General features: G+C 36.7%; 2 protein-coding genes across 4 annotated transcripts in view; both read right to left on the bottom strand.

Annotated features, from left to right (window-relative positions):
- Window positions 1-504: 504 nt before the first annotated feature.
- Window positions 505-11011, bottom strand: tusc2b (tumor suppressor 2, mitochondrial calcium regulator b). The gene is made up of 3 exons (XM_028824129.2): window positions 9987-11011; window positions 7069-7189; window positions 505-2267 (listed from the first exon to the last, which is right to left on the bottom strand). The coding sequence occupies exons 1-3, from the start codon at window positions 10133-10135 to the stop codon at window positions 2202-2204; spliced, it is 336 nt and encodes a 111-aa protein (XP_028679962.1). The 5' UTR covers window positions 10136-11011; the 3' UTR covers window positions 505-2201.
- Window positions 11012-16209: 5198 nt separating this feature from the next.
- rassf1 (Ras association domain family member 1) overlaps window positions 16210-25412 on the bottom strand; it is a 53304-nt gene continuing 44101 nt past the window's right edge. For all 3 annotated transcript variants that reach the window (XM_028824126.2, XM_028824125.2, XM_028824127.2), the window contains 4 exons: window positions 22286-22390; window positions 21248-21533; window positions 17785-17900; window positions 16210-16574 (listed from right to left, as the gene is read on the bottom strand). In XM_028824126.2, coding sequence (XP_028679959.1) covers window positions 16428-16574; window positions 17785-17900; window positions 21248-21533; window positions 22286-22390 — 654 coding nt within the window. In that variant the 3' untranslated portion in view covers window positions 16210-16427. The remainder of the gene's footprint in view (window positions 16575-17784; window positions 17901-21247; window positions 21534-22285; window positions 22391-25412) is intronic.

The raw sequence follows: 25412 nt of genomic DNA, 5'->3' as shown, positions 1-25412 counted from the left end.
TTGTCGGGAAGCAGCAATCCATTTTAATTACAGACAGGGAATGCCTAATGCCACAGTCATGGGGAGTAGGAATTTCTTACACCCTCCAGCTGAGCATTTAGGCCCGGACATGCATACTTTTCTCTAAAAACAGACATCAACACAAAGCAAGCTATATGAGGTCTGACCTGTGACAATTGAGCTCTTTAATATGTAAGCCAGGAAGCCATAGGACAATTAAAGATTTAGAACTGCACTAGAGAAAGAAATTGACAACAGCTCTTTCTTCATTTGGAATTGCTGGGAAACCACAAAAGCACTTTATGGCAAAAGAACACAAAGCTGAACGCTTGTATGGTTAAACTCACAACAATATAATCAGAAAAAGATATAAACTCCTTCATTTTATTTTCAGTTAAGGGATTTCAGGCACAGAGCTACAGAGCTGCTAAATAATATGTATTAGTTTTCTGGGTTGCCTCTTTAAAATTTTAATAAACATTATTATAAATAAAGACAAATCAGTTTCAGAAGTTTATTTAATATAAATACAACATTGATACAAAAGTAGAGGGCCTGCAAAGGGGTTAAATTAACTGTAGCTTGCAAATAATTAAACATTGTGAATTTCTGTTATAAAACACATCACTATTCCCCAAATAGTAACCTTGAGTAAAGTATTCTAGCCATACATTCCTAGGTAGTGGAGAAAATTTTAAAGGATGGTGGTTAACAACTTGCAAGGATCAAATTGTATTTTGATAAAAATAACGACTTGATTTTCTGTGTTTCTTAGGTTTAAAGCGCATCTCGCCATTGCTAAGAAAGAAGGGCAAAAGAAAACAAAGCTGTCCTGGCAACATATTTAAATAAATGAAAAGTCAATCACATCCTAGTGCTTGAAAGAAACATACTTATGCAGAAACTCTGAGGTAGTATGACCCCAGTTTTCTTAGCTCAATTATAAACTTTCACAGTTTTAAAGAAAAAATAAATAGTTATAAAAAATAAACACTTAACAATGGCTGTAAAGTAGAAAAGGGGTCATTTACCTTGCATTTTCTTGTTTTGCTTTATTTTAGAATAAAAAACATTTGGATAGTGCTGGAAAAGGGAAAATGTTATGCGTACGTTTTAGAACTTTTTTAAAAATTGTGTGATGAACCATATATCTCTGATTTTACACATGGTACAATCTGTAGGCAAACGCAAGGTCGCAAAACCAAGGTACATAAACCCACCCCAAAAAAATAATGTTGATGCACATCCAACTTGACATACTCATCTGTATGTTTTCAGTGCTTACCATGGACATGCACCACTAGAGGGAGCCAAAAATAAATAATCCAAAGCAAATCAAAAACCAGTACACTGATAATTCATATTTTTGAATTTAACACAATCAGTATAGGAAAAGCTACAGTTTCATTAAAATAAACCTTTGGACATGTCATAATCAGCATCTTTCTAAATAGTCTTCTCCCAATAGAGTGTTACTTTCAAAGACTTGTGATGGTTTTACACCCCAACAGAGATTAACAGTAGTGCTTAAACACTAAGCTCCAAACGTACACTGTATGCCCTAATAATCCCCCCCATCAACTGACTGCAATTCAGGAACTTTTGTATTGATGATTCAAATTTTTGCATTTACCACAATCAGTAATAGTGAAAGATACAGTTTAACTAACAAACTGAACCTCCAGACCTGTCATAATTAGACACCTTTTCCTAAAATAGTCTTCTCCCCAAAAAGTCTTACCTTCAAAGATTTTTAAAGTGTATTTCCCAAACACAGATTAACAGCTGTGCATAAGCAATAAGCTCCAATCGTGCATTGTATGCCCCCATCATCCCCACCACCTGCCTGCTTTTCTCCTTCTCAGTAATCAAGTCTGCATGGTAAACACAGTTAAAACAGGTGCTGCATTAGACACATGGGGATCGATCCTCAGTCAAACATTTGCAGGGTGTCGAGATCCTTTACATCATTAGAGTGGGAAGGAAGAGTTTTTTTACCTTTTTATAAGTCTGTGAGGAGATACCTGGTCATTTAGCCAAGAATGCAGGATATGAGAGATGGCACCCAGGATAACATGCAAGCTCTCCAGGACACAACACGGTACTGATGGAGGTTCTAGAGAAAAAGTAAAACCGAGTTGGGCTTTTTGGGGTAAATCTGAAGGCAACCAGTAAAAGACCTTCCTCATGACATCCATATTTCAAACTTCACAGAGAACTATTGGGAAATCCACATGGATGCAGGGATGATCCAGCTTCACTATACCCTAGAACGAGACAAATAAAAATATAGAAATGTTTTTGTAACTTACAGAAATCGCACTCACACCCTCCAGGAATGCTGCTCATTCACTTCAGCAAACCATCACCTACAGCAGACAAGCAATTAAATTGGTATGACTAGCCTGATAAAATCTGACTAAATTCCATCATAAAAAAAATATTGCTTAGATAATCTGTTCATCTTGCCTAATAGTCTCAGTATACAAACTAGCTTGTAAAAAAATTCCACAGAAGATTAAGAACAGATTAGCTTTAGAAGTTCTCTGTGTTCCTGATCCAAATAACCATGTTTCTTCTTGCCTTTCAGTAGTGACCATGTATCCAGCAGGGAAAAAGTGGTTTGAAAGAAGTTATAGACTCCTTCAGCAAGAGGGCTGTGAAAGCATTATCAAAAATAATACATACATAAACAAAAAATTATGTCCATCATTTGGTGAAAGCCACAGAGATCCATTTTTTTTTTCTTTGGCCAGATACATTTATACTTTCCCATGAAATTATTAAAAGAAAAATATACAGGGTGTTCGGAAGGGATTAAACTCCCTAACCAAAAATTACTATGTTACCTTTGGGGTCATTCCATGTCAAATCAACCAATGGCCCATGCACTTAGGACTCAAAAAATTCTGGAAAAATTACCAGGTGTACCCATGTTAGTTAGGAGATAACCTGAACATTTTTTTGATGCAAGATCAATACTCTCCAAAATACAGCCAATTTACTGAGGGGACGGGAGTCTCAATTTTATCCGGCCTCATTTTTTCTAACAAACTAAACCACCGAACAGGCTCAGACTTTGCACGCTTGTACATTAATTGGTATAGTATGTGACAAAATTAAAATATTTGGTCCAGATGATCCTGCGTGGTCAAAGCAGCCCTTTGAAATTGACCAAAATTTGAGTTTTTGTTTTAGCTAAGTTTAGGCCTCAGAAGCACATACAGTATTCATAACTAAATTAGACTTTTGATTTTTTTCCCCTATTCAAATAACTATATAGGCTTTCTGAAAAAAGCACTATATAGAAAAATAACTATCACAGTTTGAACAGGACACCTCTCAAATCCAAAAAAACATTTTGGATTCTATTTTCAGATCACCCCAATGGCATGTGGGAATATGCAGGTAAATTTTAAAATATTTTGCATTTATTCTGCATTATCCCTTCTTTCACAAAACAAAACCCTTACTTTTCTTATGCAAATCTTTCATGCTTATTTTCCATCCTAAACATAGGCTGAATGCACCATGTGTCAATAATGGTAATCATTGAGTTTTCAATCAGTAAGTTATCAAAAATGTGAAACCTTTGTCATATCAAATGACAATGTTCTGTCTCATGTTGCTGAACAGAGAATGCGATTTTCCATGGCCAAAGTACATGGTACTCGAGAATACCACTGTTACATCCCTACAGAAGATAGCAAACTCAAAGTCAGCTGGGTGTCTGGTGTAGACAGTCTGAATATTCCCTGCCCTCTCTCACAATCGCACTCCAGATGGATCAGATATGTTCCTCACATTAGACCAGTGTTGTACTGGAGGCTATGTTGGGGGCATGTATGATGAAAAATGTTGGATTGGTGTGATTCGTGACAAGAGTGAAGTTGAACCAGACATCCTTACACGTTTCATACACCCCAACTGTCCTGTACAGCCTTTTCATTAGCCACCTAGAGACAATATTTGTTAGGTGCCATTATAGTGCACCATTGCACCTACAACGGTCAGTGGGAGGCTACAATACCATCTTGATCTCAAAGATAAAGATGCCCTACACTCTGCACTTAAATTGAAACAGAAATGAAATGGGTCATGTTCTTGCTGCTAAAATAGCAAATTCTTGTTTGTTTGTAACATTTTGAAAAGCCCTGTGTAGGTATCTAGACATGAAAAAAGTTCAGCAGGCTGTATCAGTTAGGAGTATGCTTTCCGAAAGCCTAAACACAACAAAGTCAAAGACACAATATTTTTCCCCTCATTGTGAAGGTCTGCTCTTACCAAGTGGTGCCATCTGGACCAAACATTTTGATTTTCTTATGTACTATACCTATAAGGGTACCAGTATGCAAAAACTGAGCCTGGTTTAGTTCTTGAGATATGGTGTGGTGAAATTGATGAAAAAATAAAAATTGTATCTTGGAAAATATTGATCTAACATCAGAATAATTTTATAGGGTGTCTCCTGGATAACTTGGGTACACCTGGTAATTTTTTCATAATTTTTTCTGGGACTTCCGGAAAATCAGTTGATTTGACATGGAATGACCCTTAATAGATATATATGAAACTAGTACGACATTTACAAAATTAAAGTAACAGTTGCTGAAACCTTTCTTACATAAATCAATGTTTATCTCCCTTTTCCTCTACAGCATATCTGACAGTTAATGTCTATCTCGGTGGAATGCCTAAGGAAATTCTGGATGGAATGCCAGTCCATGATGGGCTATTCCCATTCAAACACACAGCAATATTTGAAAGTAATCTTATATGCAAGGATTCATAACATGGGATGAAGCAGAGGTCTCTGGAAAAAACACTCAAAGAGAAATGGATCAGGTCAGAAATTTAACTTATTTACTTGCTTCCCAAGTTTCTGTTGTTATAGGAAATAATTAAGAATTTGACCTAAATCAGTTTTGAATATTAGGGGCTTAAAAACTACTGCACGAAATGTGCAATAAGATAAAAAAAACTAATATCAGATTTGAAATCCATAACATACTTGTACCACCTAATACTGATTTTATTTTGGTGGCTGCTAAAGAAAAGCTAAAGTTAAATCCTTTAATTCATATCTGAAGTATGGAAGAAATGAAGCAGTTTAAAAAAAAAAGCTTTAAATAAAATACAGCTATACAAAAACCCACTCTGAACATCAGTTTGCACTGACTTCTATAGGTACATCCAAATCTCCCAATTAAATACGCATTTCGATTTAAGGTTCACAACAGTATGTTTTCAGTACATCTTTGCCCTTTGTTGTCATAATTAGCAACACAACCACTGTATGTGACTGTGATTTGGGTTTTTCTAGCACAGGTGTGACCTTCTCCACTTGCTATTCTTAGTGTTTTTCTATCAAGGGTTGCTAAGTTTTTCTACATAAATAGTAAGCATCAGAAAATTTAAACAGGAGGCATAGGGCTGAAGCAAAATGAATGTGTGTGGAAATGGAAGGTAAACATGAAAAAATAAATGAAGAAGCCTTGCCGGTGTAAAAATTGTTACATCACTCCCAAATGGAGGTTTATATAGACTGAGAAAGGTAGTTAATGTCTGTTTAAAATAAAAAAAAATGTGTGGATATGTAATGAGTAATTATTAAACACTGTATTTATTCATATACTGTACTCTTAAAATTTCTGTGGAAAATAAAAATCTAGACATCTAAACATGTAGGCTTTGAAGCAAATAACATTTGATTATTACCATAATATCAATACAGAAGGAATGCTGCCATTGTAGTTTGCAACAGAAAAACAAGATCTTAAAAATTAAGTTCTTGGCATATTGTGCACATTAACACTATGATAGGATCAGTCTCACTGCGATACTGGAAACTATTCACATAAGCAACTAAATATGGATAAATTGTAATAAATCTGTTTATACACAGAAATACCTAATTAGCAAATCTTAACCCATTTTATATTCGGAGGGTGGGACAAAGGCAAAGCAAGTACAACTGCGCTCAGGATGGAATTGCACTGTTATACTTATGCAAACAAGGTCAATGTAGAGTAACTAAACATTTGGGAGGAAATTGGCATTCCCCGACTTAAACTTAATGAGAAAACAAGGGTTGCAAGTAAGCTTTGCATAAAAGGCAATCAAATTAGTATCAGGCAGCAGTGTGTGTATTTATTCAGGATTATCTCACACAAATAGCAACCTAGGTGTGAGACAGCATGCAAACTCTGGCATCAAACAGATAGCGATTTGCTCAAATAACCATGCAAGCTTTTGACTGAATGTATCCAACGTGCAACAAACTTACTTCAATTGGGCACTGCTACATGTTTCATGCAACTCCAGTTTCAAAGCATACTTTGCAAGTGCCACCTGTTAATGTTTCCTAGTGATGATCTTTTGGGTGTTACCAAAGTGGTTTTAGTCATTTGGCTCAGAGGAGTGAAAATACTGTATTTCCAGGTCACAGCTTCACTCGTTCACTTAGAAGTGATGAGTTTCACCCCGAACCTACCATCAATCCCAAGTAATTTCATTACCATAACAGACTTGCTGCAAGCATCATGACCACCTTTTAGTTTGGAACCGTCTTGATTTTTACATTCAACAACTACGTGTTGCTTCCAACATGCCAAAGACTAAAATATGAGGTTAACCAATGACTAAATTATGCACCATGAGTATTTGAAGGAGTGTATAGGAGTGTCCTGTATTAGATAAGCAAGCCATTTTATTATGATTCTTAATACTCTCACTCAACATTAAGACAATACAAGCTGAAATGTTGTCAGCTCATACTGGAATAGTCTCATCTCAAAACATGCACAAATCATATGGCGTAACATTTCCAATAATGAAAGCTTATTACTGTTTTAACTTTTTTGTGTATGAAGAAGAGTAAGCTTTTTAAATAGGCATAATTCCTACAATCTCATATTGTAATGCAACACCTACTTATTGATTAAATTGTAGTCATTAACCTCCTGATATAGAAGCAAGGTAAAAGTAAATACAGGTATTTGGTTAAATGAGTGCATTGAGCAATACAAATAAATTACCAGTATCATTGCAACCCTAGTGGTTTCTTACCTGAGGTATAAGATTTTTTTGAATTCGCTTTAGCTTTGCCTTCTTGCGACCATTCTTCATCACAAATGTCTCCTCATAAAACTCATGAGCCAAATCACCATCCTCATCAAAGTACAAGGAGCTGTCGAGAAAAAAAGAATACCTCACTATTTTTGAAGAGAAAGTAATCACCAGGGACCAGTAAGAAACCAAAAAAGAAAAGCCACTTGCATTTGTTGTTCTTCTATAATGCAAACTTGTGGATAACAACTCTTGAATATTAGCAGGATAAAACAACAACAGACATATACAGAGACATTTGGAAAAAGTTAGCAGAAAGAACCAAACAAGATAATCCAGGTTAATTAAAATAGTTGACACTTTATCACCTTGGTAGTAAAGTCTAGAACTGCATATTACAATCTCTGCTGGAATGTATATTTGGAAATGTCAACACAATATTTTCCAACTTAAACTTAAATGTAATTGTACCAGAGGTATATTCTTTATATTATTTGTAAATATAGGATGTTCTATCTAATATAGAAGAAGGGGCCAAAGATGCCTCGAAAGCTTGCATATTGTAATCCTTCTAGTTGGCCAATAAAAGGTTTCATTTTGCTTAAATTCTTACCAAAAGTACGGTTAAAAAAAAATTATACAATTTTCCTATTCTGACTTAGTGCAATACTGGAGCTTATCTTGGCCAGAACCACAGTGCTCAGGATAAGGCTACTGCACTATATGTGGCAAAACATAAACATCCCTACAAATTATTCAGTAAATACAATTCTGCAGTGAGCACGACTTTGTTAACCATACCACCAAGATCAAAATACATCCATGCATATGAAACAGGCTGGCACGGTGTACATAGACTTCTATAAGAATGACATATGGACATGTGTAGTTAAGAAACTAACTGAGAAACCCTAAACACCAAATATGCTTTTAATATCACTGTTTGTTGTGACTAAAAACCTCATCTTGTTCACAAATAACAGAATACACCTATGTTTTGACAGCAATAATTCCTATCTGAAATATCCAGCAATCAAGACTATCAAACTAGAATGTCTGAAAATGTGCTAAAATGGTGAAACCTTTTCACAATTTTGAATAACTGAATTTTTGAATTCAATAAAATTCTTTGGCTATATTGGTTTTATATTTTTAAATAAGTATTCACTTTTATACAATCCTATCAATCAAGTAGTATTTATACAGTAGTAAGCATACATTTTAATTTTATAATGTTAATACAAGTTCTGTTTAGCTCCTTACAACTGATGTTACTGTTACTATAAGTATTAACAATAAACAAATGTACGCATCTGAATAACTCCTTATTTCTTTGAATAAAACCCATCCAAAAATGTTCAATCTACAGAAAATAAGTTAAGGAACATTATCCTAAAATTTAAAAAGATGTACAAGCCAAAATTAACTAATTCCGAACTAAACATTACTGATTGTTAATCAAAGATTACAAAGTATTACTTGTGTACATAAGGTATTAGGCATACTGTATAGCATCAGACCTCCTAAACAATTCCATATTCACATCAGACAAACACCTAAACCTTACATATGGTTTTTCAGCCTTTCAAAAAAGACCAGCAAAGAAAAGGATTTGATCCAAATGAAGAGCCTAACTTGTTAATATCGTCCTTACATCCAGCCAACTGCAAATATAGCCAATGTGAGTGAATGTTCATGCAGTCTTTATTTATTTATACTATTACTAGCTTGTTGCAGGATACAGTTCCGTTTTCCTACATAAAACTGCAAATACCTTCGGGAAAAAAATGGTAAACATGACAGGAGAGAACACTTTCCTGCCTACCTCCCAAGGATGTAACTGCATACTGCCAGAACCACTCACTTCAGAAAACATTGCTTAACTAAATGAAAATTCCAACAAAATACTCAGAATTCAATAATAGTAGATTCTGCAGACATACGGTCACAGCACACAAGTACTCAAATCTGTGCTATGATGGCTAAACTGCTGCATTTCTTTTTAAAGATCTTCCTCTGTAAAATGTCAACAGGTTTGAAATTACACCGCCTTAGTTTATATCAAAACGAAAAGCGCATGCTGTGCAAATTTATTAGATTTATGAATCTCTACAAGATCTGAGAATACGTTTTCTGTATTGTTTACTCCAAATAATATTGTTAGATTTTAACTTATTACAACAAAACCGTATAATGCAACTTTGTGCAAAAACGTAATTTACCTCTTAGAACTTCTGCTGTCTCTCACTCTTCCTAGATCTAGGTTTAGTTGGTCTCAAAATAAATATTTCTATATTTTGATTTGCTATCTTTTCAAACTTTGTACTTTCACAGCAATGTTTGATTTAAACTTGGTTTCTTAACCTTAAAAACACTGGCCAGAATTCAACAATTGTTTTCTGTTGCTTTCAGTGTTTTGAATGTGGCATACTCAAGCAGTACTTGATCAAAGTTTCTTATTTTGACTGACTTTTTAATATGCCTATCATTGCTGCTCTAATATAAATACTCTGTAGTGTTATGCTGTAGTTTCTGTATGTTTAAAGCACCTTTTCTGACGTTTGAATCTGTGGACACAAGTCAAGGGTGTCTTTGGTGTTTTCCAATGGTGCATTACTAGTATCGGCTATCTATATTTTAAGTATATTGTTTAAGAGTGTATTTGAGGCTGTATGGTGGTTGTTTGCCCTAGAAAACCAGGCAGTAATGGCGTGCTAACAGTCATATTTATAATAAATATTCAGTCACCCCCCCCCCCTTTAGAAAACGTGTCAAACATTCCTGTTAGACCTTATAATCTTAAATCAAGATTAAATTACTCTGTCTGACTTTAGCGGTGACTATGTTAAAGAATATCGACTATTCCCAACCCACGTTTTCAAAAACAAGTTATCTTCCGATTTCTCAAAAGTGCTTACCTCCTTCTGACGAAGACAAAGGGGGTGGCTGTCCTAGAAGCCCGGAGCCTGGCCAGGGACTGCTCATTGGCAGCACAGGGTGGATCGGAACTCGTTCCAGAGCCAGAAAACGGCCAGAATCCACGTGATTTGGACCCGCTGCCACCCATATTCAATATCGAAACATCTTCTGGATGTGCCAGGCCAGGCAATGAAGACCAACGATAAATCAGAGCACAGAACGTTTAACTAAGCAATAAGCGTACTCGAGTTAATCTGTGGATCGGGCCAAAGCCACCTTCGCGATGACTAGTCCAAGATTCCTAGCTTCTTTCACCTTTTTTTGGGTTTATGCAATGTTTTATTCCCCCTTTACAAATTCTGATAAAAGTGTTTTTGTCCCTCCTTGATGTCGCAAGTTATTCAATATTTAAATCCCGACATTGCAAATTCCAAATTTACTTCATAAAAGAACCATGCGTAAAATGTCACCGCTTCTTCCACACGCTGGTTCTCCAGCCCCACTGCTAAAATACAACACCAATTTACTGAGCCAAGTCCAGGGGTTCTCGTTATCTGCAAATCCTGGAGTTAATAATCCTTCTTCCAATTTTTTTTATTGAAATACTAAACTGCTTATTTATTATATTTTATTTTGTCCAGTCTCTACTCAGTGTTGCCTGCCACTATACGTTATATCCTTCACAGCTTTCTGGACTCGTAATTGCTCTCGCCCGACACTTTGGTCTCAGTCCAGCAGCACTGTAAGTGGCCGGCAACTCCCTCTCTTCCCCTCGCCCCTCAGAAGGCCTGTCCGCTTCTAGATCGCGTTTAATCTCTTGTCTTCACCCTTCGCTGTTGCTTTTTGGCTCTCGATATCAAGAGGTTCATAGTACGGATGCCGGGTTTTTAACTGGGCACAGAAAAGCTCCACAACACATACAAACTGAAACACCTTGCTCTGGCGGTCAGCACCACTTTACACCGAACAGCCATAAGCAAACAAACGTTGACGTCAGCGTCATTTCCGGTGTTCTTCAAAGGTGAACCTTCGTCACGTGTCGGGGGGTAGGAAGTACGGAACCGGAAACGCCTGCCTACCTGGTATGCTATGTTCAGTTCACTTTTAATTGCCCATTCCGCGAAGTTAAAAAGATTTTTAAAAAGTCTGAATTTGCGCTAACCCGCCGTAATCCGGGGATTTCATAAGATATGTGATGATTTACTTAATGACGTAGAAGTACATAGTAAACAAGAATAACTGCGCAGTGTTTACAGTCTAAATATTCTCGAATGTAATAGAAAATAGTTAAAAAAATTGGATTCGTAATCACTTGAAATGGTATAATATGATATCGCACATGCTTATCTTTGAAATGTGTCGTTTTGACCTTCTGAAATTGTCAACCAAGAGGGCTAGGAGTACCGTTAAAGAATCAAATATCAAAAATACCGTATTCGTAATCAGCAACTTCGAAATAGAATAAAACAACACGCCTCGTGCTTATATTACTGATCCCCAATTTTTTTAAGTTTTGTGAAGAATGGTAACTTTGACGCCTTGTATTCCGCTTGAAGTGAACCCCTGCGGTTGGTTGGTTGGTGTGGCATGCATTACTCCATGTCTTAAAGGCCCATATAAAGGCTGATATACTCACCTCTTAAGTGTATTCTGGAGGTCTTTGTCACCTGAGGGCAAAAACACATTATTTGCAAAAACAAAAACGCAAACTTTTCTCCCTAAACAAGATTTTCTGTCTTAATTGCATTTAGTATCTTGTTAAAAGTAACAAAAAGAGGAAACTTGTTGGAGAACTATGTACCACTTGAACTTATTTGACTTCACTCCGGGGCTACAACAACATTTATTTATATAGCATATTTTCATGCAAAAAAGTAGCTCAAAGTGTTTTACATAATGAAGAAAAAAAAAATAAAAGATAAGAAAATAAGACAATATTAGTTAACATAGAATAAGAGTAAGGTCCAATGGCCAGGGAAGACCGAAAAAACAAAAAAAAAAAAACTCCAGACGGCTGGAGAAAAAAATAAAATCTGCAGAGGTTCCAGGCCACGAGACCGCCCAGTCCCCTCCGGGCATTCTACCTAATATAAATGAAATAATCCTCTTTATATTTAGGGTTCTCACGGAAGGACTTGATGATGATGGTCATGCAGACTTCTGGCTTTTAATCCATCAATGTTGGAACATCACGTTGCTTTGAGTAGGCCGCCACCACAAAGGTATCAGAAATAAGAAACAGAAGAGAGAGTAGGGGTTAGTACGGATTTTAGAGCCACCATGAATAGTTATTATAATGAATTGCATATACAGAGTATCAGGATTAAATTAAAGTGAAGTTATGAGAAAGCCATGTTAAAATAATGTGTTTTTATCAGTGTTTTAAAATGCTCCACCGTATTACCCTGGCCAATTCCGATTGGTAGGCTATTCCAGATTTTAGGTGCATAACAGCAGGAGGCCGCCTCGTCCCTTCTTTTAAGTGTTGCTCTTGGAATTCTAAGGAGACACTCATTTGAGGGTCTAAGGTTATGATTTGGAATATAAGATGTCAAACTATTTGTCTTTTTTGGGTAGTCCTGAGAGGAGTGCGTTGCAGTAATCTAGTCGACTGAAAACAAACGCGTGAACTAATTTCTCAGCATGTTTCAATGATATAAGAGGTCTACAGACATAACTCTTACTCCAAGGCTCAAATAATTTGACAGTACCTCTTTCAAGATGTCTTGGGGTATTCTTCTTAAGAATCTATATTTCAAGAATAATCTTCTTGTTCACTTTATCTAGGAGAATGATGAGTTGTCACTTGGCTACTGAAACAAGGCTGAAGACCATGTCCTAATTGTAAAAAATTAAGCACCTTTGGTCCTTCATCATAAATGATTATTAACAAGAGAGTTGCATGCTTTGCAGGAATAATAATGGGGGCAGTGAGATAGAGGCCAAGTAAATCGAACAAAGAAATTGATTAATGGGTCAAACTATTCTCACATCTTTACTCAAGCCTTTGCATCCTTAAGGTTTCAAGCTCACATTCTGATAAAATTAAGGGCCCCCTACCTCAAGCGCTCATTGAATTGGAGGTTTTGTTGGTGTAGGTTGTGATGAATCGGTAGAAGTAGGTTGGTTGTTTAATGGGGCTCTCCTAGGAGAAATGTACCAGACATGATTTAGATAAAGCCTGGGAAAGGATTACTTTATATCTCCATGGTGGTATGCATGGATGTATGTGGAAATTTTCCAGGAAGTGCTGGATGCCCACACTTTCTTGACTAAGGTCCTTCAGTAGGAGAAAAAGATTTACAGATGATGAAAGAAAAGGAACAGTACCAACATTGTGTGCTCAGAAGCCTCTAGAAAGCAATCTTTGGTAATGAAAAATTTTATCAGTTTCTGTAAAAGGTCTGAAACTTTAGACAGAGTTCATACTGTACACTTACCAACACCCAACTGCTGGAACTGATTTTCAGTATCCTCACTAAAGCACTATCTTCAAAATGCTCAAATTCTGTGCCCCAAACAGTATGTTTCCAACTGGGCTAAGGTCCTGGGGTACAGGGTGACCACAGAAAGGAGTTTAAAGGCAAGACTTACCGTAAAGTCACTAGGTGAGTAGCAGCAGCCCCTTAGACACTGACAGGCAATAGAAAATGCAGAAATAAGTGTCACAACTGCTTGTGCAATGAACCTCCTTCCTTAGCTGGCCCAAGGTGTTTGGCTAAAAAATTTGAGTCTGCCTAAATCCACACCTATTACCTCGGCAGATGTCATTCTCGTTTTTTTTTATTGATAGCTGGGAGAAGAGAATAGAGGAAAGTTAGCCAGATGTACTCAATTCTGAGAGATAAAATTATGAAAAGAGTGAGAGCTTAAGAGCGTAGGAAATTTGACAAAACGAGAGGGACCATTCAGTCCACCAAGCTTGTTTGTTTAGCAAATAGCTGTTCCAATATCTCATCCAGATACTTAAAAGTTGCCTCGGTAGATTGTTCCAGATTCCCACAACTCTTTTAAAGAAGTGCTTCCTGGCTTCAGTCCTAAATGTACATTCCTTTAATTTCCATTCTGTTGACTTTCTTATTAGTCATTTTTCATTTAAACAATTCAAAATTGATTCTTAAAGTCTCAAGATCAATCTTCTGAATTTGTCCTGCTCGAAATCCGATTTCATTAAACTGTTATTTAACAGTATGTACATGTCCTTGTATTCTGATACTGACCTATTTTAGATGCAAGGTTTACCCTTTACTTATCCTATATGGATATTTTGCTGTCATTTTTACTTAACACTGCTTTTGAGTTTCAGTGGTTAAGCTTATTTTACGTTTTAAGAACACAAGAAGGAAATGTATTCCATCATCTTACCTGAATACTTTATAGAGCCACCTTTTGTAGCTTCAAGTCAGCCGTGCACACTATTCAGGTAGGTTCTGTACAATTTTTTCCAGATGTTTCCCACTTTGTTCTTTCTGCTTGCACTACAGCTTTTTTTTTTTTTTTTTTTTTTTTTAAAAATAGTCCCACAAATTCAGTGTGAGATCAGAGCTTTGCCTGCACCACTGTACGACATTCACCTTTTTGTCCTCATGTCACTTAAAGGTTACTTTGGCCTTGTTTTGAGATTATCCAGTTGAAAAATTAAATGTTGCCAATAGTTTTTTTTTTTTTAGAAGCCTGAATCACATTCTTTTGAATAATATGCTTAAACTTTCTACTATTCACCCTTGCTTCAGAGTCAAAGTATAATGCTGCCACTACGTTTAAAGAAATTATCTACATTGTGGAATTTTGATAGTGACTTATGCTGAGCATCATTAAAAAACAAAAGTGCCCCGAGGTATCCAATACATCAGGGTAAATAACATTTGTTCCTAATTAATATCTGTCTTCTTTGGAAGGTGTTTTAGTCTTATTTCCACAACCTGAATAATGATCCATTAACTGTGGAGATTTTATCCAGAAAATGTGTCAGTCATTTTAACGATTTAGTGGTGAAGGCCAATTAGAAAGCAAATGTGTAAACATAAGATAAGGTATTGCTTTAATAAGATACTTATCTTCTTCTCAGGTTTTCTTGTAAAATAAAACAATTTCACATTTAAAAAATTATATATATATATATTTTCAATGAAATTCACACAATAAGTAAAATAAGAAATCAATCAAGAGTCTAAACTTTTGCAACACATTCCATCTGGCTGGAGACATGCATTTACAGTTAAAAGACAATTCTCAATTGGTCCCGCAAATGTGTGCTCAAGCGTGACCTATGATGGACTGGTCCCTTTGTCCAGTGCCATTTCCCGATTTGTATTGCCAGGATCAGCTACAGTTCATCATGACCCACAACTGGATAAAGAATGGTATTCACTTCAGGGGGACCCCAAAAAAAAAAAAAATCACACTTTTGAGCATCCGGACAATGAGTAGCTGCATTAATTGTATTAGACAGCACTGGCCGGTTTAGGCATCCCTTAGACTCTAATTGCTATATTTTACTTTGCACTTGTAGATCACCTGGACAGAAAAGATGGAACATTTTCTTGGCATACAGATTAGACATGCCATTATTGAATAGTTTCAGAAAAGTAGGACAGACTTGGTGGGAGTTATGTACAATTCTTACACAGTTTTAAATTTTTTTTGAACAATATTGTTTTACCAACTTAGACATGTCCGCTTGTTTTACAGACTACACCTATTGCAAAAAATACTTTTGTATTTCAGGATAATTTTATTTGAAAGAAATGACAACAACAAACAAATATAGAAAAAGACAGTTGTTTACAATAAAATGTAACAAATACACACAAAAGGCCGCCAACTCAAGACAGGTAGCTCAATGACTGAATCACATACCTGCTTAAGAACAAGTCAGAAACAGACACCTATCGTCATAAATGATGACTACTTCGGGGTATACTGGTTTTTAAGAACATCAGGCACATCTAGGTTGGTGCAGAAATCAGAGGCCTGGTAGTGCAAAAATACCAAAAGATCATTCTCGCTGCTGTTAAAGATGTCCCAATGTACACTCTACAGAAATACAGCCACCTTTAAGTAAAGGTGAAGGCACTGAACACAGCAAGTGCAACTTATGAGGTGTCAATTTAACAGCCAACAGTTAAACCACAATAGGCAAAAAGTGTCAACACAGTTCTTTACTGTTGCTACCCCACTGGCCACCTGCATCGCGACCCCTTCTGAAAACACTAATCTGCATCTTCCAGTTTCAGTATTTTCCAAACTAACAATCATAACTCATTCGCTCATATTCAGGATGAAAGGCACTTCTGGTTTGGCTCCATTCTCTCTCTCTCAACATCATCCCACATTCAGGCAGCATTCCTTCCAATCTCATGGTCAGCACATGATCTTTGGAGAACTCCTACATAAAAGTAATGGCCAACCTAGCAGGAAGGCCACTATTTCCCGACTTCTCAGCCTGGAGTGTGGTTGGTCAAAGCTTCCAGCATTTTATTCCGAGCACAGGTATAGCGCTGAATGATCTGTTTGACATGCTCCTCTTCCTCACGCTGAAGGATTCGTAAGAAGTTCTGAAGCTCTGGTAAGGTGAAAGCATCCCACTATACATGAGAAAGAACACTTTTTTAGGAGAATCCATATTAAAAAGTTTCAGATATAATTATGAATGTTTATGTGTCTTACACAATGGTTTATCACAGAAACATCCATTTTTTTATGTTCATATGCTTCAGTAGATCACTTGAACCTGAAGTACAAGGTCTTACCCAAAGAATTATGACATTTAAAAAACACTAAAAATCAAGTACTGTACATGCCAATAGACTACCTCAGAAATGGAACAGAATCCAAAAGAGACTATAAAAATAACCCGCTGACGTCCAGCAGCAAAGCTTACAAATATGGTGTTGGTTCACCATTCATCAGGGTATGAGTATGCTGAAGGCTTAAATAATTTACGCAATACTTTAGTTTTGTCAAATCTGACAAAAAAAAAATGTAATACTGTATTTAAATAAAAGAAAAATCTGATAAGAGCAATTATTTGTGGTGCCATTCATAGCTCGCAGTGATTCATTCTAAAACTATCAAAATCCAGCATGTATCACATAATCGTTCAAGTTGAATGCTTTTTTCTCCATTCTGCCTCTTGTTGGCTACTCGCAGTCCCCAACTGATGACGATGGTTTCTCACCTACTATGCAACAGCTTCATGCATGAGCTTATGCTATTTTTGATCCTCTTTGTTTAATGTATTTTGTAGTGTTTAATATGGCAAGTGACTATTGCACTTATTTAGCATCTAGGTATAGAGTTCTTCTTAGGGAGCAGAATGTATTTTTATCAATACAGCATAGTTTTGTTTTTTTTGACAGATACGTACAATTAAATTTTAAGCACTGGTGGCCTTCAAATTGCTCAACATCACAGTTAGCCAGTCAGAGAGCAAGAACCTACCGCCTAATGTCTGTGGCTTCCTGACCATTGCATTACATGGCTGTTAGTTATACTTCATGCTAAAAATACTAAAAACGTGTAATGTTAACACATGTTAAAAAACCTCCCAAGCCTTTCAAGACCATTAAAACACTTCTCCTAAAGCAGAGATTCTTAATCTCAGCTTAACAGAGAGTGGGTTTTTAATGAGATGGCCAGTTTCAGCTCTTTGCTCGAATCTTCTGTTAGGCCCCTAGCAGTATAACTTTTGAGGACATAGTTTATGGTCACATTGCTAAGAAACCCCTGTTCACTTAAATTTTATGGACCACAATGTCACTTATCAAATGAATGCACATCCAACAACATACTTACATTGACCTCTCCAGTTTCATTTTCTTTTAGGACAAAATTGAGCACTTTCTCACTGGGTCCGGCGCAAAGACGGAGGTGTAATGGCTGCTCTTCATCAGCCAACTTCCTCAAGTACACTAGTGAGGGAGGGGGAAAAAAACACATTATATATACAAACAAGATGTGTAGCGACTGATGCAAACTAGAAAAGTCATCTTAAAATGTCACAATAGATCCTTTAATAGCTCAAAGTTTATTATTTTTATTATTATTACTTATTTGGCTGATGCCTTTATCTGGAGGCGGAGTGGTGGCTCGGAGGCTAGGGATCTGCACTGGCAATCGGAAGGTTGCCAGTTTGAATCCCGTAAATGCCAAGAGACTCTGCTCTGGTGGGCCCTTGAGCAAGGCCCTTAACCTGCAATTACTGAGCGCTTTGAGTACTGAGAAAAGTGCTATATAAATGCAAAGGATTATTATTAAAAGAATTTATTATCCATTTGAAAGATACAACTTGACACATTTTACTTTTTCCTATTGGAGTATAGGCACATGAAGGGACTTGTTCATAATTGCACATTGTCAGTAATGAAATCTGAACCCAAAAGTCCAAAGCCTTAACCACTGCATCAGGATAAAAATCACTAAAAGATCGTAATATTTCAAAGCTTTACAAGTAGCCAGGGCCAAAGAGTCAGGCTAAAGTATAGTCTCCAGTATACAGGTTTGTTCATTAAAGCTTTTGAATACAATCAACCAACATTTTTGGTCTGAAACTCTTGTTGGTTCTGAAAAGCTATACTATGCATGCACTGTAACTGCATCTCATTGACTTTGTGGAAACACCATCTGGAAAATAAAGAGGATTGCCTCAAATTTACGTCTGCACAGAACCTGCTCTTTATTATAAACAGTACTCCAGTAAGTTTCTCTTTTAAATATTTTCATCTTTGCAATATGATGTTCAAAAGTACTTAATTTGTTAAAATTAAATTTTAAACTTAATTTACATTGTTTAAGCACCTCATGATGAATCAGCCATAAATACTCTATATAAATCTGTGACATGTCTTGAGTTGCTTGAGCATTTAGTGTATTTGAGGATGTAAATGACAAATGAAGTGGAGTAAATGTATTAGAAATCAGTCGGAATCTACACAATGGGTTTTATACCACTTTGGTTTTCATAATTTTGGCATGTATCCAATAACTGTCCTACTTTAATGTGAATTTCCCATCGGGATTAATAAAGTATCTATCTATCTATCTATCTACTTGTGGAAGGGCTACATGGTAATCTGATGCCTGGTGCTGTGGTCATACAGCTGCAAAGCCTGGAGTTCAAATTCTGGCCACTGTAACATATATGCGAGGTTGTACAATTCCTGCATTCATAAATATACATTTACTATATTTATACAGGTGTTTTTTTTCCCCCTTCATAGCATCTTGAAGTGTTCAGCTATTGAGATTCTGTATTTGTTGCCATAGTGCTTTCTTTAACTTGCGTCCAGGCATCTGCAATCATTTCAATAGCTTCTTTTGCATTCATTTTAATCTTCTCCTGTCTACAAGTTATGTGGACAAGAATTTTTCTCAGCATTTCCTTGCGATAATACACTTTCAGGGTGCGAATGATACCCAAATCCAATGGCTGAAGCACTGCTGTGCAATTGGGTGGGAGGAATTAAACGCAAACTTTATCTAAATGCGGAAGCATGTTGTGGGCAGCACAGTTATCAATCAGAAGCCGAATCATTCTTTTCTTCTTCATATTGTGAGGTTTCTGAACTCTTTTGGGACCCCCCCCCCCCCCGCCCAACAGGAACGTCACACTTAAGTGCGTCCCGAAGCATGATTGCCGCATCTGTGTAAGATTGTTTGTCTGTTGCTGGGGCAAGGCAACAGCAGGCTCACAGTGCTTCAGTGAAGCGCCACAGAAGCGAATCCTAAAAGATTGTGGGCGCGCTCTAATACACCCCAAAACACGAGGCTGAGTCTCCGTACTTTAGCAAAACTAGCAACAAAATTGTAGCGGGACCTGCCACTCGCCTATAAACAGACACAGCAGTCAGGCAGGGTCATGGCCAAGTAATCCTGTTCCCTGGATTTACAGTGTTCCTTGCATCACCCATGAGTTTGCTTTGGTGGAGAGACGCAGCAGATCTGTGAGCCTGCTGTTGCCCCGGCAACATATTTCATAGACGAGGTGATAAAGACGCTCTTGGGACCTCCCCCAACTGGACAACACCCTGAAGAGAGTTTAGAAACCTCACATTTTCATGAATGAGTGCCGCATTAATAGGAATTTTTCTTGAACGAGCATCACTGAACCACATAAAAATGGCTTTTTTCGACATCTTCAAATGCAGCAGTTTGCATACATTTGCAACCCGAGATTTTATTTTGTTTGCTTGGTCTTTCAAAGAAGTTGACAGTGTCGATGGCGAAATTTCAAATTCACTGGCAGTGTTTTTGCTGCATTCAAGAGCTGCAAAATTTAAAGTTTTTTTTACTAATATGAACTGTTACTGTTTTTTTGTGTCTGCCATTTCTATAGGAGGGTGACAAGGAGTTAAATTCCAATGGATGTTTCCGTTTGGGGATCGTTGTGCATAACTGAGCTGCAACCACGAAACTACTGCTCTGTGGATGATTCATTCAGGCATTTCAATGTCTTTTGGGCACTTCGTCGTAATGAAAGTATCTGCTGAATGCACTTCATACTCTTGTCATATGGGGAAACTTTCAGGACCATAAAAATATTTCGTTTAATGAAAATTTAGTTTTAACAGACTTTTTTCTATTTAAAAAAAAACAAACAAAAAAAAAACACACACACACAAAAATCAGAATAAGGCGAGTAACTGGGTTAAGGCAGAAGGTAGTTTCTTAAACTGTTTTACATGCGCATGAATGTTTTTGGAGTTCTCATTTGGCAAAATGTTTTATAAATATATAACTTTCAAATTTCCTTCATGTAGTGTGAAGTTACTAACATCCATCCCATTCTTTATATCCCCTACCCGAGCCACCGATGAATATTCAACACTTTTGAAGTATTTTTACTTCAATAAAATAAGTATTGCATTAAGTTACCCATTACTTGTCTGTGGCTGCTGGAAGCTTTGTGCGAAGCAAAGACACGCTTAGACTACAAAATCCTTAACTAACCAAGTTAGGGGTTTACACGGCCAAATATTCAGTTTGCATGCGGAGTAATCTACTCCTGTTAACCTGGTTTCTCTAATTAGAACGAGGGTTTGCATGGCACTTTATAAACCAGGTTTCTGTGAATAACTGGATTACTAAAGCACATGTAAAAAAAAGACTAAATGGCACTTTTGGCTCAAATTAGATAAGGGCAATCAGGAATAAAATAAAATTAAGGAAAATACTAGAGAGGCTGCTGGGAAATATAGTTGCATAAGAAACAAACACCACCCTAGCAGCTGTCCTGTTTGTATTTCAATGTCACCCTTACCTTGGTCATCCCGCTCACTGCGTTCATACAGAGCAAACTTGCGAGGGTTGTCCACTACTGTGAACTTGTTCAGCAGGGCCTCTATGACCTCACGGGCCTTGGTTCTTGAACTAATATGCAAATGCTTGGCTGTGTCCTTTGGAAGGTAAAAAGAGGTACGCCTCTTGATTGCCGATCCTTTCTTGCCATCTTGCACAGTGGTTGCTTTTCGGGTAGGAGGCACGGACACTGGACGTGTCAATTTAAATACCACCTTAATGAACCCAGTGTAGGAGCTGTCCTTATTCTGTGGAAAGAAAAGAACTCTTATAATAGAAGAATAAGAAATAAGCATGGAAGCCCAATTATTATCCCAATAATGATCTAATTTTTCAGATGCACAAAACAAAGACCTAATAAAAGAGGTAAATGTGCACTTTAAAGAAAGAAGGAAATTACAAAAAGATATCAATCCTCCAAGACTGCATAAAACACATGCCTCGTTTCTTCTTTCATGATGTAGTACAAAACAGGAAATGTGACATTTGGGTATCCTGTAACACAGCCCACCAAGTGACCTCATCTTAAAATCCATCAAATAAAATGAATCCAATGGAACTGGATCAAACTGTTACCAATTCAGAATCATTAGTTTTAGAACCAGACTGTGGACCTATCAGTTCTCAGTTGTTTACATTTTAACAGCTACAGTTTTACTATGTTACATGCTTGCTCTTTCAAACATACTCAATACTACTAGTAGCTTCTGTTCATTTTTCCTTTAAATGACATGATCTATTTTAAAATGTTATTTTCTCTCTAAATTGCATATGACTGCAACGCATCCCGGAGATTTGAAACACTAAGATGAGAGGAGCATTGACATAGCTTCCTTTAAGAATAGATTTATTACTCTTATAAAAAAAATAAAAATCCTAAAAATGTTCCTAAAAGGCTGCCACACAATGTACATGTGTCTTAATTTCTGACACTTGTAAAGTGTTAACTATTTAAAGCAAAGACCTAAAATGGAGAAAGACAAGACTGCTCTTTACTCACCATTGTCATGAACAGGTTGCTGTGGATCTGAGCATTGTACTCCCTGACCTTCTGCTCCGTTTCACTCGGTGATAGCTCTTGCTTTTCCAAATTAACCGGCTCATCCTGAAAGAGATAGGAGTGGAATAATACTGTTAGTCACCCTCTACGCTAATAGTATGTCAGGATTCTAGAAGAGATTGAACAAGTATTTCACAACACAGATTACAGTTATAAACGCCAGTGGCTTTAGGAGGAGGGGGAAGGAAGAAAACCACACACATTCTTGATCCCACTATATCCATCTTGGGATTACAGAGAGCCAGAGCCTATGGTGACTGCACTGGGTGCAAGGTAGGAAATGGCCCTAGAAAAAGCCAGGCACCACTCTGTCACAGGATCATCAACAGTTTCGTTATAGAAAATAACCTACAGAACATAAGACAAATTAAAATTTATTTATGATAGAATGTGCTTTTTTTTTTTTTTTGGAAGAAAATGAAACAGTTGTTTTGAGGTTTGTCGAGTTCAGAAAAAGCCATACTAACTGAAGGCTTTATAATCCTCTGTAAAACGCTGATGGTTATTAGAGCTGGTTATTAGTGAAAAACTTAGATGAGCACTACTGAGATTTAGACATTTAAATACAGAACATACAGCAACAAAAGCATCGACTTATCACACTTCAGATACTCTCTCATCTGCAGCTAGGTTATATTAAAAAAGTTTTACACTTGTACAAAGAGCTTCATGGGCCCCCCTCTGAACTGAAAACTATACATTTTATTGAAAGTGTTAATTTAACTACTCTGCAAGTCAACTGTTTTACCAATAGAATTGAATTACATTAACAGCTGTCTGCACTAGGGGGCAGCATATCACCTTCCACATAACAGCATGGATCAGATGTCAGCCAGACAGACACCAGTCGGATATAAATAGCAAAGCGGGTATGCAGCTGTTGGAACACTTACAATAAATTGACTTAAATGCAAGGAGAAATTTGGTTACAGATCCTAATAAAAAACACAAACACACACCCCACCTAAAAGCAACTGTAAAGCGCCTTCAATCCTTGCTCAACATAATGATAGTTATACTGAACTATTGTGCAGTGCAACACTTTGAAAATATTACACTATATTTTTGTGAATGAAACATACTATATATACACATCTCAACAAAAGGAGGCAACATGCAAGTTGCCAGCTTCAACATTGCTCTTACAGTTTGATAACTGTGCTACTGTAGTAGCAAGAACATAACACTAGTAACAAGGTATGCAGAGTTATAGAAAGAAAAAAAAATGAAAATGTGCTACGTATTTTGGTTGTAGTCTATTTTAATAAAGTAATAACTAATGCTCAAATCAAGGTGTTTTATTGCGATATGCACAAAGTATTTATGTCCTTACAATGCCAATAATTGCACCATTTTTACTACACCTTTATACTTAAGACTAAAAGATCAAACATTTTTACATGCGTTTATATATAACAAATTAACCTATTAGCAAAAAAAAACCTATAGGACCCAACTACAAATCAATCAAACCAAATGTCACCACCTGCTTCCCCCAATTTGACAAAAACAGACAGTCAGAAACAGAAAAAGTTATTAGTTCAGCGTTAGCTGAATGGTACTTGGCTGCGATTATCATTCCTATCTGGTTTGCAAATCTATAAAGTGGCTCAAAAACTGAACAAACCTGTATGTCTAAAAATACTGATGTATAGTTGAAGCCAGTTGGCCATAAACCAAAATGCTGGCTATATAGAGCCAAGCAAAAATGTCAAGTTTGCATTCGAATACATTACTGGAGCAGAGTGTTACTCTTACTTTGGAATATGTAACAGTGCTGAAATAGCAAAAAGGCATCACTCCAGAATTATTCAAGAGTCCAAACACAAACACCTCTCTCATTGAACTACTGGTCTACAAAACATCCGTCTTATAGATTGACACTTCAGCTTTTTGTAATTTACATTTGAGAAAACACATGTTGCACCTAAACCCAAAATAAAGAAGCACTAAGGAAACTTTTTAGAAAGGCAATAGCCATACCTATATTAGGCACAATTAAGCTTTCAAGAGAGACCTATGCTATCAGAGGTGCTTCAATTGTCATTTCAGTTCTACAAACCATGCTTAAGAGTGTAAAAAAAATGATAGACTGACGCAGCACAAGTAATCTATTAAAAAACAATTAAATGCAGGTACTTGAGTCCACTGTACAGACACCACAATCCCCACACCCCCCTTTACATTTAAGATGTTCGCATGGCAGTGAAGAAGTTTAGTAAAATGCAATACAGGAGTGTCTGCATATATGGAAATAAAAGCCAAAAATCACTTCTGGACGTCACACAAAAGGAATTTATTTTTCATTTCATTAAAATGTTTTGATGATTTCACCCATGTTGCAAAACATTGGTTTCATTATGTCCCACAATAGGAAATGTAGGTTTCTGCATAAAACATTCTTGTCACACTACAAAAATGTATGTGTGCATCAACCCCACTCTGGGCAGACTAATTACCACTACAAAAAACAAAGCTACGTTAAGTGAAGTGTGTTCCAGACAGACACCCAGTGACTTGCCTGCAGCTAATTTAGAAGTGACAGCTATGAAATGCTTGACACAAATATCCTCTTTGACTCGTACGTTGGGGGGCTGTGGCCTTAAGCAACATTTAGAGAAAGGGCAGTTTTCCATCTCAAAACCCAATCTGGAGTGAAATAATTAAAGTGCTGCTTCATCTATTTAGATTTGCATTTTCCTGTAGCCAAATTCATAATTAATATAGTGCAAAATAATTACAATGCATCAAGATATTAGCGGAGATAAAATATCCTTTGTTGGACATGACGGTCACTTTTTTTGCAGTGCATCCTACAGAATTAGAATTAGTCCCAAAATCAGATCTACAACATGGCACATAAAAGTCAAACATTAGATGGGAAATTAAATGTTCCTGAACAGCCAACCACCTGCCCTTGCTGCATAGGGTGAAAGAAAAGGAAGACAACTTCCATTTCAGGCAGGACAACTAAGTAAGTAATCATATCGAGCACTCTTGACAAAATTTCTTACTCCATGCTAACCATCTGCAAAAAATATCCAAGACTCCTAGGAAAAAACACTTG

Source organism: Erpetoichthys calabaricus, chromosome 18 (genome assembly GCF_900747795.2).
Source record: "Erpetoichthys calabaricus chromosome 18, fErpCal1.3, whole genome shotgun sequence".
Lineage (NCBI taxonomy): Eukaryota > Metazoa > Chordata > Cladistia > Polypteriformes > Polypteridae > Erpetoichthys > Erpetoichthys calabaricus.
Note: the sequence above shows the minus strand (reverse complement) of the source record. Positions and strands in the feature narration are given on the sequence as shown.

What these genes read in the sequence shown, in the direction of transcription:
- tusc2b (XM_028824129.2), bottom strand. Translation starts at nt 10,135, where the DNA reads ATGGGTGGCAGCGGGTCCAAATCACGTGGATTCTGGCCGTTTTCTGGC. An exon ending in TTTGTCTTCGTCAGAAGGAG is followed by an intron (nt 7,190 to 9,986) that starts GTAAGCACTTTT and finishes TTTTCTCGACAG; the next exon opens with CTCCTTGTACTTTGATGAGG. An exon ending in AAAAAAATCTTATACCTCAG is followed by an intron (nt 2,268 to 7,068) that starts GTAAGAAACCAC and finishes GTCTCGTTCTAG; the next exon opens with GGTATAGTGAAGCTGGATCA.